The following is a 13,490-nucleotide window of genomic DNA, read 5'->3' as shown; positions in this document are numbered from 1 at the left end:
TTAATTCTATGCTTGTTCAGAAAAACAGGATTGAACAACTCTCTATTGAATAACCACAGGATTATTCATCTGCGTAAATTCAAGTCTAACCTGTGTATTGCCTGAGGAGCCACAGATTTGAAATGTAAACATAAAATGTTCTTGTAGTTGCCAAGGGCAAAATTACTGAGCCCTGATTACTTGTCCTGGGTACAGAGGAAAAGACAGATGGAGTGTCTAGCACTCTCTAATTCAATACCACCTAGCTCACTGGGGAGCCGTGGTATTAGCAGGAAATCTGGGGTCCTGGAAGCAGAAAGCTCCTCATCTTTTTGCCAGGCTTGTGGAAGGGGCTGGGACCGCGTGGCTGCTCAGCACCCAGATAAAGCCACCATGGCCACTGCAGAGTCCCACTACTGCCACCTCAGGTATATTTTATATAGAATGAATTATTCATTATGACATATTAGTAGATGAAAGATCTTAACTAATACAAAAGTTAAAACTACTAGTAGTGTATAGTACAGGGTAATAAAGTGCACTGTATCAAAGCAATTATATTAAAGATACCAAAAAGAAACAATGCCAGGCTCTCTCTCTTCAGGAAGTGTTTGTGTTCGTTCCATGCTGAATACCCTCTTGTGGGTATTGCCTCTTTTGTGCCCTCTTTTATTGGTACTGCATTTATTACAAGCTTTTCAGTAAAATTGTGATTCCTGCTAGTGTTTTGTTGCTTGTTGGAAGAGGGTGGAGGAGGAGATGCAGTTCAGTGGGGTTAACTTTCCCGCTAGGTTTTAAACCAGCACATCACTACAACAAAAGAGAACAGCTCAAGACATTAAAAAGTTGTCAGGGTAAATTAAAGCCAGTTTCTTTGCATATCTCGCAAGAGATTTTCTGGCCTTGATAACCTGTTATAGTCTCTGCCTTTAGGGCAATCCAGCTGGAGCCCATTTGGCATGAAACTTCTGTGAGTAAAAATTTGTTTTTACTTTATCTTAGAAGGTATTTAAGGACCACGTAGAAGACCTAGACCACAAACCAAACCTGCAGAATAACTTGGACTTTCTCAGTTATTTCTGCTTTTCTCAGTTATATCTGCTTTTAGCTACATAAGACACACATTGCTATCTATCACACAAAAGAGTCCTGTGAGAAAACAAGGAAGAGTTCTCATATACATATATATATATGTGTTTGTGTACACATAAAATGGCTAGTCAAGTAAGATCCATTAAAAATTTGTCAATTCTTATGCATAGGGGAATTTGTATTTCCTCAGGGTCCAGAAAACATCCCTTGGTGTTCTTCCCACACATTCTTTTTTCTCCTTACCTGAAGAGGAGGTTTTGGAGGCTGCAGGTCAGCTGTCAGCATTGTACCAATGTCACTTCACAGCAAATCTCAATCATCATAACTGCTGCTGCCTCTCAGATGTTGCAGTGTTCAGAGAAGGAATAGAAATGGGTTGACATTAAATCTAAATAAAAGCTTTGTATTTGCAAGAGCCATCAAGACTGAAAGGAACCCTGTCCATAAAAGGTGTTTCCTATTCATCGAAGTAACATGGGGGTTTTGGGCTGTGCTGGTTCAATATTAGGTCTAGATGGTAAAATCCAGCTGAGGGAGTTGGGGTTGTTTAGCGTGGAAAGAAAGATGTTCAGGGATGATCTCATAGCTCTCTACAGCCACTTGAGAGGAGCTTGTGGAATGGTGGGCGATGGCACTTTTTCCCAGGCAGCTAGAGACAGGACAAGATTAAACAGCCTCAAGCTGCGCCAAGGAAAGCTTAGGTGGGACGTCAGAGGAAACGCGTCCCAGAGGGCGCGATCGCACACCGCAATGGCGCACCCGACATGATTAAACAGCCTCAAGCTGCGCCAAGGGAAGCTTAGGTGGGACGTCGGAGGAAACGCGTCCCACAAAGCGCGATCGCACACCGCAACGGCGCACCCTGGGGGGCGGCGCCCTCAGCGCTGCCCCTCGGCACCGCCCCTTCGGGCCCGCCCCCGTGGCGCATGCGCCGTGCGCGGGGCCGCGCCGGGCCGGAGGGAAGTGGCCGAGCGTTTCCGGGTTGGGCGGTGGTGGCGGCGGCTGTACCGGCAGCGGGAGCATGTCCTGCGTCCTGGTCCCCTTCGCCCACTTCCAGGACCTGGAGTTGGCCCGCGACTTCCTGAGCCCGCATCGCCGCCAGGGCAGCGCCGCGGCTGGCAAGGAGAGCGGTGAGTCCGGCCCCCGGTGCGGGGCTGTGCCCGCCGCCCCCGCGGGGCCCGTCCGGCCGCGGGGCTGTCTGTCTGTCCGCCCGTCCCTGCGGGCGCTGCGCTCGCTCGGCGCCGCTGGCGGGGGCCGTGTTATCCGAGTGCTCGGGGTCGCTCCTGTGGCGCACGGTGGGTGTCTCGCCATAGCTGCCACATCTCCCCCTGCACAGGCAGACTGCCGTGGCGTCCCCAAGTTTCAGGTGCGCAGCTGCTCGCAGGCGTCTCTCCTTATCCCGTAGAGTGGAGGTGAAGTTCTTTGGCTGCTGACCTTGCGTGCCCCAAACTTCTAAAGTTTGTGTGTTTCTTGCTGGGAGTGCGCCTGCCTGAAGGCGCTCTCCTAAAGACAACACACGTTGTGCATGCGAGGCTGTCTAGGAGCGCGGAACGTGCTGAAAGTGTACTAAAGGTTTAGCTTGGCAGCTTAAGTTAAAAGACAGCGAATCCTAAAGCAGTTCCAGCCTGAAGTTGTGGACCAGGTTTATGCTGTGTGAGGCAGTGCAGGCTGAGCTGCCTGACGCAGAAGCTGCGTTTTCAACAGATCCATGCCCCGGCTAGAAACCACAAGGAATTAAAACACTGTTTCTTGTATTTGTTATTGCATACTGTGTTAACTGTATACTGTGTGTATATAGATGTAAACTCCCCAAAATACACAAACTATATCTGGGTGATGTTTTTTGGTTTCTGGCAACAGTAGGGAAGGAAAGTGTTTGAAGAGGTTAATGAGGATGCTTGTAAATAATGCTCACAGCTGTGGACAGAGCTTTAAGAAAAAACATGGAGGTGCTTATTTTATAAGTCTAAAGTGCCTGTGGGGGAATTAGAAGAGGGGAGACCATAGGATGGTTTGTGTTTGGACTGACCTTTAAAGTTAATCTAGTCCAACCTCCCTGCCATGGGCAGGGACACTTTTCACCAGACCAGGCTGCTCAAAGCCCTATCCAGCCTGTCTTTGAGCACTTCCAGAGATGGGGCATCCACAGCTTCTCTGAGCGACCTGTTTTAGTTCATCATCTTCTTTATTAAAAAATAAAACTTCATAATATACGATATAAATCCATTCCCCATTTAAAGCCATTGGTCCTTATCCTGTAACTACAGGCCTTGTTAAAAAGATGACACAACAATTGTTGAAAACCTTTAAAAGTACATTATATATTCAGCTAATTAATTTTGCCACTAAAACTTTTGGTAGAAAACAGTTTTCTGCTGCTGCTTGTTTTGTAACTTTAACAGTTTTTGAAAAATGCATAACAAGTTCCCCATGGCTTTTCTTTTCTATCATTTGTATCTAAAGGAAGGATTCTGAAGCAGAAGGCTGTGGTTAGTATCTCTTGAATTCTGAAGATAAAAGCAGAGGATTGGAATGTGTTTGTGTTTCTAAAAGGCGTTGAAAGAAATTAATTTTTTTTCTCTTATTTGATGATATATGAGAGGTGTTTGTGTAAAAAAACTTGGCTATTTTATTGAAGTGGATTTATTGAGTGACAGCCATAAAGAGAAAATGTTTAGTATGTTGTAAAACTACCAAAATAATAGAAGCAAAGAAGATGCATGGCTGCTGTTCCATTTTAATGAGTTGGCTGTCTTCTGGACTATTTTTGTATTTGCTTATTCAGTCATTGAAGAAGAAGTGAGTGTTTTTCAAAATAATACTCATTTAGATTCATTGAAATCTTTTGGATTTATGCCTGTAATTTTTTGCTACCACAGCTGTTTTCATTGTTGAGGAAAAATAAGTATAAATGTCAGCAAGTGAGAGTTCCTAGAGTGGTTTAGGCATAAGATTGTAACTTAGTGATTTTTGAAGCAGAAATTCTTGATGTATTTGTGTTTGACAAGGGGGAAGTGCTGCTCCAACTTGCCTTGGTATCTTAAATTAGAAGTGAGTAAATTGTGCTTTTTATCTGGGAATGCTTTGCTAAAAGCTCTTCTGTTGACAGAATGTACTGTTTTAAAACAGTAGTTTAATAAGGTTGCATGTTTAAAATATTTATATTTTATATTTTTTGCTCTACAGGGAAAAAAACAAATTCTAGGGTTTTTTTGCTAATAAGTTCAACAAGAAGATGTTAATTTGCTTTCTAATCAAACTTTAGTTCTCAACTTAAATGGTGCTAAATTTTATGCAAACAATTACATAAATACTATCAAGCACCTGTCAAAACCCTTAAATATTCTTTTTTTACCTGACAATGAGAACCTTTCATCTGCTTTCTTGTTTTTAAAGCTAAGCTTCATTTGTGTGAAAACTCTTGCTAGTATATTAAGGCTGTAGTTACAAATGATGTCTACCTTAGAGAAATAGATATGTATTAAATATTTTTATATAACAAAGCATGTTTGAGTTAACAAATTATTTTAGTCATAACTTAATGTTTCAAGTGTTAGTAGAATTTTCAGGAGTTCCTGTCAGGTTTGGATAACAAGTGTTTTTGAACAGATGCCTCTGGAATCTTCAATGTGTGGGGTTTAGGGTTTTTAGTGGAGGCTGTAGGCCTTGTCTTTTTTTGTTTCTTAGTTATAAGGCAAAGAAGTTTTTAATGCTGTTTTAACTTTGGCCATGTTTTATGTCTAACAGAACTAACCAAAGTATTTTCTGTGAGTGTATTTGCTGCAATAAAATTTAGGGTTATTATTATAAAATCAATAACATTTTAAGAGAATTTGCTTGCCTCAGAAAATGCAGGCAGTATAACATTTCTCAATCATGATGTGATACTGTGACTTTAGTCCAGTTTTGAAGTTAGATGTCTGTGAGTATAAAACCTGTAACTTGTCATCTTGTATTTAAAACAGAATATTTCATTTACATAAAAGCTAATCTAGGTTGTCAATTTCAAATTTAACTTGAAAGGCTTAGCAAAGTGTTGCATATATTAAAAATACAGGTGTAGGTAAGTAAAAAAACCTGGATTTTTATTACAAGGGGACTTGGTTTTTTTTCCCTTTCTTTGTGCAGGTAAGCATTTAAACACATTCTACAGTAGAACAAGATGAAGGAAAGCATCCTATCAACTGCAACTTAAGTTTTTCCTGTAGCCCAACAGGTTGTTTTGTTTGTGCAAAGGATGCACTTGTCTGGTAAACTGGGAGGAAAATAAAGCTGCCCTCCTTCTCCTCTGAGCTTTGTATGAAGTCACTTCTGCAGGTGCCTGTATCCTGCTCACTCAGTAAACACGGGAAGAGAGGATTTGTGTGCTTCATGCTTGTGTTATGCAATCATCTGTTAAAATTGCCACTGATGCCATGCTGGAATAATGTAAGAAATGTTCACAGACTGCTTGAGCTGACCACTGATCTGCCATGAAGCAAAATATAGCTACTTTTTATTGTCAGTATTGGAATAAAATAACAGGTGTTGCATTGGATCTTGGCTCACGTGCTTTAAGTAAATAAACCTGGTGTTACGGAGTGAGCTGGTTAAAGATACTTCATATGGAGTTGCTATATCTTTATTCTTTAGGAAAATAAAGGTTGGAGTGCTTTTTCATATTTTAATGAGGAGGACTTAAATAAGTATGAGAATTTAAGAGTTTTGGGAAAAGTAATGCTGCTAATGAGGCACAAATCCTCTGTGGTGTCTAAGTGGCTCTGAAAACTGCTGTTCTAACTGAGCAAGTACTGGGAATAGGAAGTGTTTGCGCCACATTTAATTTGACATCTTGCTGTGTTGAAGAGGTTCTGGGCTGCTGTTGGCTGGATCAGGAAACAGCTGTAACAGTTAACTTTCTTATAAAGTTTTCTGTCTAAAATAAAGGCATGCATACGAATGAAAAATCCATCTTAATTGCAATATGTGATAAAGCTTTGCAGGCATGAGAGAATTTTAGCATTCAGAAATTAATTAATGGATATTTACCTGAACAGGGCAAAAAGTAGAGCAAGACAGATAAAATTTCCTATAATCTTTATAAATTGAATAATTTAACTATAATTTATTTAGAGCAATGTGTGTCTCTGTTCTTCTAGTACACTCACAACTTGAATTGTGTTTTAAAACATTTTATAAGCTTGATGACAGCAGTTCGGTGACATAGCCAGGTAGAACTGCTGCTAGATAAACTGTGGGGGTGTTAAGATGAATCAGAAAAATCAGTGCTTTCGTATGTGCAGATATTTTTAGTTCCCAGGTGTGTTTATCTCCCGTTACCTGAATGAAATTAATAAAGAAAAAAGCCAACAAACTCAAACTTGACCTTGAGAGTTCCCAAGCAATGATATCTCCATTTATATTAGTGAGTTTGTTCTTTTTCAGGGGAAGAAAAAAATTGATCCCCTGACCTGAGGGCTTCCTCAGAGCTACAAGGTGTCACTTTGCTGCTTCTTTTTGCAGTAGGAGTAGTGGCTTAGGCCTATCAGAGAAGCTTCTTTCCAAAAATCCTGCCTTGTTACATTGACAGCAGTCTGAAAAGTGCTTTTCAGCCCAGTTCCTCTAAAAAACGTCTTTGGACTTGTACACTTTGCTTTTATCTGGGTCAGCTGATTTAGTTCAGAAATACAGAAGGCCAGGCTTTTTATTTCAGAGTTGCCAACAAGGTTATAAAAAAAAAGTACATTACAAAATGAAATTCTAGACTGCATTTAGCATTAGGGTTGTTGTTAACTGCTTCCATATCAGTCTTATTGAATCAGTTATATTCCTGTTGAATACTCTTCTTACAAGCTCTTTTTCATTGCCTCTTTAATCAGATTCTCGCTTTCCAGGTTGTAGTATTTATGTTTAGTATTTATTTCTTTCAGTTTTCCTGTAAGGGTCATTAAAATAGGCACTCTGCATGAATTGGGTTGCATCTGTAGCAGTTAATACATCTCAGATATGGGGAAGAGTAAATGACATGCTCTCAGCATACCTGACAAAATGCTGTCAGAGTACTTCACCTGAATTACCCTCTCACCTGAGTTTTTTGCTGCTTTAACACCTCCTTTATAGCATGGCCTTCATTCTTTCTTGCGCTAACTTGAGGCATTGCCTGCATCTGAGAAAAAGTATGGAATACTATGTTTTGTGCGTAATCTGTTTAATTTGTCTCCTATGGCCTTTGGTTTTTTTTTCCCTCTGGTATTTCAAAATTTGGTTTTGGGGTTAAGTTATGACTGTAAGCCATGGAACTTTGTACTATTACTTTAAAAAAAAATTACGTAGTTCCTGGATTATTTTAAATTTAGTCATTTAGTCATTTTTCACTTTGTCAAAAGCAATTGGGACCTCCTTAAGGAAAAAATTGCTCAAGTGGTTATTTCTGTGTTTAGAAGACTAACTTAGTTGTGCTTTTGGGGTTTTTTTCCCCACTTAAGGGTGTCTGAAGTCAGAAGAGGGAGCAAATATAAAACTAGTCTTAAGAGAGGCTTCCTTGAAATGTTGGCAAAATAGCCTTATGTATTTATCAGTCCTCACGTTGGAGGAGTGCTCTTTGGGAATAAATGCTCTATGATTCCTGAGTAGCAAGAAGATTCTAAGCTGTTTCTAAAATTCCTTGGCCTGAAGAGAAAAGAAACTGCTTCTGTTTCTTTCGTAAGTATGCAATCCAGTGGTATCAGAATTGCAGTAAACATGCATGGAAGAAAACCTGCAACTCTCACAGTTAAGCAATAATTTTTTGCACTATTACCTAATAATGTTTTATATTCATAAAGCATGGATGGGACTTCATTGCGTGTGTCCAAGGACATCCTCCAGTAACCTCCTGCATGGATTTTGAATGTGAATGTGAGAGCTGGAAGGAAAGGCTTCAGCTGCCTGCCCTAGGTCCTGTTCTGCTCTGGAAAGAAGAGCACTGGTAGTTCTCTGTGCTCAGATCTCTGTTATGTAATTTGGGAAGTGAGTAAAAACGTCTTTCATATTGAATTTGACCTGTTAAATGCCAATTAGACCTCAGTTGTCTCAATCTGTTGTGATTTTTTTCTCTCTCCTCTGTTCTTATCTTTAAAAAAACATGCTTATAGGTAAAAATTGTTCTTGTAGGTAAAAATTGTTCTTGTAGGTATTATGTTTAATGATAAATGTGCTTAAATGAATTCTCTTATGTTTTAACACCAGTGTTGCACATGTACAGCATTTAAACCAGCTCTTAAGTTTCCTATGTGCTGATGCTATATGCTCCAAATTAAAGAATTAAGTGGTTCGTGTAAATCCAGCAGATGAACTTTTATTTTTGCAATCTCCATAGTAAAGGAAAATCTGGAATATTGCTGCTGCTTTATCCAAGTAAGGAGAACTGTTTATAAGACATCTGTTATTAGTCAGAGATAGAGTTGAATGGAAATAAAGATTTGTGCAGCAAAATTTATTTTTAAATTTTTTTTTCCTGAAGAGGGTCTGGAAAAAATGATCATGTTGTAACTGTTTAGGGCTTGCTTAGGTGTTGGTTACTAGACAATGTGTTGTGTTCCACAGTTGCTAGTTCTGATCTGTGATGTTACTAAAGGAAATGGTGGGGGATAATTTCTTAAAATCTTCATCATAACAGAAACTTGGACCATGTGGACTTGGGCTCTGACTTGGCCACTCTAATCAAGTGCTGATGGGTGGGAAGGGCTGTGCAAGCTGGCAGCCTTCGTGGAATACTTTATAATTCTTTGGCACAGATGAATAACTGGTGCTTTGAGTTACTTTATGACAGTGTCTCCTCTCTCCGTTGTTCCAGGGATTGTTGTCTGTTGTTTAATGCCTTGCTTCATACTCATCACATAGGTGAAACGTCAAAATAAGAAAACAATTTTAATTTCATTTCTTCTTAAATAAGAAACAATCTGTGGAAGGAAGGCAAGATGGGTGCAGGCCTTGATAAATAGAAGTGATGGCACATCCTGGGGTGATGTGTCCAAGGAGGAGGATAGATATGAGGGAGCAGGCTTGTGAACGTATGCGAGCTGGAGAGGGTGCTGGCTTTGCAGTCAGGCCACACACAGTTCCAAAAGATCTCGGCAGTTTCGTCAGTGCTATGATGACTCACCATTACATCATTTGCCCCTCTTTTTTCATTTATCCAGTGTCATCACAGCATAATAACAGCTACCACAAAATTGTGGCTATTCACAGACGCAGCAAGAATCCTCGCAGCTGCAGTTTTATGTTGTGGGTGTTCGGTCTCAGAATTGAAGTGGCTGAGGTTTCTGAGGAAGGTTGGTCTGCTCTGTGCTGCAGGGAAGACATGGTCCCAGCTGTGTTTCTTAGATATGGTTCTGTTTCTCTCTGAACCATGGCACATGGACAGATTTCTTTCCTCCATGAATTTTATAGGAAGATTTTTTAAAAACATTTTTAGGTAAAATGCAAACAGAAGTAGAGTTTTTTTAGCAATCTTAATCTAAACATTGAAGTTAGCTACTGTTTTCTTCTTGTGGTTACTATATTCAACAGTATTTGCCATAATTTTCCTTTATATGTTTGTACACTGCAAAAATTTTCAACCTCAAATGCAAGATGAGTGTGACCCTTGGAAGCTTGTTGCTTATATAGTGGTGTCTGAAATACTGGTGCAGTTATATTTACATTGATGATGATGCAGTAAAACTGCTTGGCTTGCCCATTTGGCAGATGGTACAGACCTTTGCATTTTAAAATGGAGTGGGCATTTTGTCTTCTACATGCTCCTAAAATACCTTCTCGACAGCATTGGGGAAAAGTCTGTCTTAAATGTAAATTTTTTTTTTCAAAGGTTTTTGTCTTCATTAGCCATACAGAAGATTTAAAATCTAGCTAAACAGAGGGATTGCAGATTTATGTTTTGTTGTTCAGCCTTTCCTTGCTTGGTGGTAATAGAACTACGAGTTTTTAGACCAAATAAATTTGTTCTTGATACAAACCTTCTTGTCTGTACTGTTTGGCCATCCAGAATGGCAGAATCTTGCTTGCTTAGAATTAAATTTAAACTCATTTGAGACAATGTGCTTAAGCTTCTTCTTAAGGTCAAATTTGCCATGACAACAGTTAATGGAAAAACTTGAAAGAAATCCTTGGAAAACTCTTGGAGTTGACATTACTGCTTCTGTTTTCACTCTAGTGCATGCTTGGATGGAAGTCAGTCCTTGGCTTTTCTACTGAACTACAGTGATGTTTGTTGATTTATTGAGGGTCCCAGGGGTGAGAATTGTGTCTGAGAATTGTACATCTGCTAGTATTAAATGCCTGTGGCTTTTCAATTTATTTCTAGTTCTGTATTTTTAGGTGAAATAGAGAACTTCCACATTCACTCTTACAACTAAAGAAGTAGGCCTGTCTCTATTAATCTCTGTTTTCTTAGGTGTTTGAGATATTTTGTGAGCTTTTGCTTACTCTGAGGTTTCTGAACGACATAATTGAAACTGATCAGTGTCTCATAAATTTTCCTCTCTGTTATCATGCAAAGATGTGAATGACCAAGATCCCTCTTCTCATTTTCTCATCGGAGGCCAAACCTTCAGCTTTTGCTTTGCTGGTGGGATCTACATTTTTCTGGACTCAGATATATTGTGGTCACAGATGAATTTCCCTGTAACATGGTTCCCTTTTGTATCTTGGGTACATCTCCTGTTAATAAGCTTCCATAGTGTCAGAAATAGAAGTAAATAAAATACAGAAAAATAAGACACTTCAGGGTTCTTTCAGCAGAACTGCTTTAGTATCTGTCATAAAAAAGTTGTAATGCATTAGTGGGGAATGGAAAATGATCATTTTGTTGCCTATGCTGTATTCCTGTGACAAGTCTCTTTTTACTTAAAGCAGGCAAATCAACAAGCTGGGAAGATGGTGGCTGGGGAGCCTGGGATGAAGCAGAACTACAAGAACCTGTAAGTTCATGTGTATGTATGTGTGTATATGTATTTATTGCTAACTTCCCTATTATAGAGGACTTTTCCATTGGTTTGTGTGTGTGGTGTTTTGGTTTTTTCCTCCTGTGTAACTCATCTGGGCAAAAAAGGTCTTGACTTGTGTTTCAAATGTGGCTTCTTGTGTGTCCCTTGGTCTATAGTTTTTTTCTAAATATAATTTGGATGTTACCTATTGTGATAATTGCTCATGTTCTTGTGTTCTGTAGGGCTTTTCTCACCAAAGTATACACACATTTTTCTGTGCTACTGCACCTGAGAGCATCCTTTTTGTCCTGTAGCTAGTCAGAAACAGTAGAGCATGGCAGTGAATCATGAATGAATATAAATCAAAAAATCCTAAATAATGAATTAGTGGCATAGACATCCCCCTAAGGATCACTAGTGCTCCTTTTATGTTGTGATGTGTGGATGGTGCTGCAGAAGGGTTTAAACTACTTATGTGGGATGGAATAGCACAGTTGCTCTTTGAAGGGGGAGAAACATTCCTCTGCACAGCTCATTCTACTGAGAGCAGCAGGGCTGGTCTGTTAACTGTTTGTAAGGCTGAGCCTTCCAACTCCAGCTGACTTGATGAGATGTCAGTGAGGCCGCTTGTAGAAATCCTGTGTACCTGAATGAATCATCCCAACAGAATTACTTGATTAATTCCCTCTAAGAGCTCTGAGGAATCCAGACCTCACCTTGCTAGCAAACCCTTTATCTGCTGTCTTTTTCTCAGTGTGTAGGAAGGATGCCCAAGCTGTTGGACAGTATCCTTGTGACTATCCAGCAGAGAAACAGATTTTTCAGCTAAGGTGACAGACAAATTGAAATGAGCATGATGTCTCCCAGGGATGAATCACTGACACTGTCAGGAATGGCAGGGTATAAAACCTTTTAAATAGGATGGGTACTCAGCTGAACTATAATTGTCATGAAGTGAGTGTGTTTCTCAGGCCACATCTCTTCTTAGATGTGCTGTAATGTTTATAGCTTCCTGAATGAGTGGAACAAATACTTGATTTTCTACTTTTGTTGTAATTTGATAAAACCAGCAGGCATTTCTAAACTGAAATAGTTCAGTTTTTCACTCTTTTCTTTAAAATGTCACACTTTTCTGCCAGGTGATTTGCATCTTTCTTGCATCCTCTACTAGCAAATTTTCCTCTAAAGTTACCAGTGATTCCAGGCCAAACTTCAGAAAGGGTTTGCTATCATACACAGCAAAGAGGTTGTTCTGTGTAGGAGCAAATACATACAGGAGTCTGTGTGTCTGAACACACAGCAAAATGCATGAGAATTGCTGGTAAAATATAACAATCAATTCCCTTGTTTCAGCTTTTAACTCTTGATTTGCATTATGCTTGATGAAAGATTCATTGTTTCTTGGAATTACTTGTTCCCTGGACAAGTATCTATTTCATGGAACATAGCAATTTCTGAGAAGGCATTGAAAATTAAAAAAACTCTGGTTTTTTTATAAGGTGTCCTTTTATGGATCAGATTAGTTGTTTTGTAGGAATGATGATGTCTTTTCTTAAATGCAGATTTTTAATAATTCTGTCTTTCACCTTTAAGTTTGTTTTGACAAGTTCAGTGCCTTTCCTGTTTTAATCCTTATCTTGTTTTTGTAGCTAATATGGGATAGTCATGTTTTATATCTTTGTATTTCAAGTTCTTTGTTCATGCTTACAGATAATTTTAAATTTTCTGCCTGAAATAATGTTGTAGTTCCTTTTAATCTTCCGACAAGCCTTTAATTTCTGTTTCTTTTTCCTCAGTCTGAAAACCATGACATTAAAAATTAGTGCAAGGCTTTTTTCTTTGGCTTTTGCTTTTGCTTATGTGTTTTTGCACGACGCATTTATCTCTGTCACAAGGAGTTCAAATTGTCATTAGTATCTCAGATAACTTCATTGCCTTTTTGTAAATTCTTGAAAAATGCCAGTAAATAGGGGGAAATTGTTGCTAAAGAATTTGGCATCTATCAACAGACAGAAATAACATGAAAATAGGTTCTCTTACACAAATTAGGAGATGGTGTGGACAACAGTAGTTAGCAATGCTTGTAGTGTGCTAATGTAGACTTTATCATGGATACACAGGGTATTTCTATGTGCAAAATAAGCATTTTTATGGTACAAGCTTATACAAGGAAATAAATCACAGAATCACAGAGTTCAAGATTGGAAGAGACCTATAAGATCATCAAGTCCAGCCCATGTTCTAACTGTTCAACTAGATCATGGCAGCAAGTGCCACATCCAGTCTTTTTTTGAATTCTTCAAGGGATGATGACTCCACCACCTCACTGGGTAAATGATTCCAGGATCTGACCACTCTTTCTGTGAAATATTTCCTTCTTAATTCTAACTTACATCTAGCTTGACGCAACTTGAGACTGTGTCCTCTTGTTCTATCCGTTGTCGCCCGGAGAAAGAGGCCGACCCCCAGCTCACT

At 39.4% G+C, this 13,490-nt stretch overlaps 1 protein-coding gene across 3 annotated transcripts in view; it reads left to right on the top strand.

The window, feature by feature from the left end:
• The first annotated feature begins 2,040 nt into the window (after window positions 1–2,040).
• RAB3GAP2 (RAB3 GTPase activating non-catalytic protein subunit 2) overlaps window positions 2,041–13,490 on the top strand; it is a 46,289-nt gene continuing 34,839 nt past the window's right edge. For 2 of the 3 annotated variants that reach the window (XM_063152236.1, XM_063152233.1), the window contains exons 1-2: window positions 2,041–2,201; window positions 10,942–11,009. In XM_063152236.1, the coding sequence (XP_063008306.1) occupies window positions 2,093–2,201; window positions 10,942–11,009 (177 nt within the window). In that variant the 5' untranslated portion in view covers window positions 2,041–2,092. The remainder of the gene's footprint in view (window positions 2,202–10,941; window positions 11,010–13,490) is intronic. The other variant, XM_063152235.1, reaches the window with a different exon arrangement.

Source organism: Melospiza melodia, chromosome 3, assembly GCF_035770615.1.
Source record: "Melospiza melodia melodia isolate bMelMel2 chromosome 3, bMelMel2.pri, whole genome shotgun sequence".
In the NCBI taxonomy this organism is placed as follows: Eukaryota; Metazoa; Chordata; class Aves; order Passeriformes; family Passerellidae; genus Melospiza; species Melospiza melodia.
Note: the sequence above shows the minus strand (reverse complement) of the source record. Positions and strands in the feature narration are given on the sequence as shown.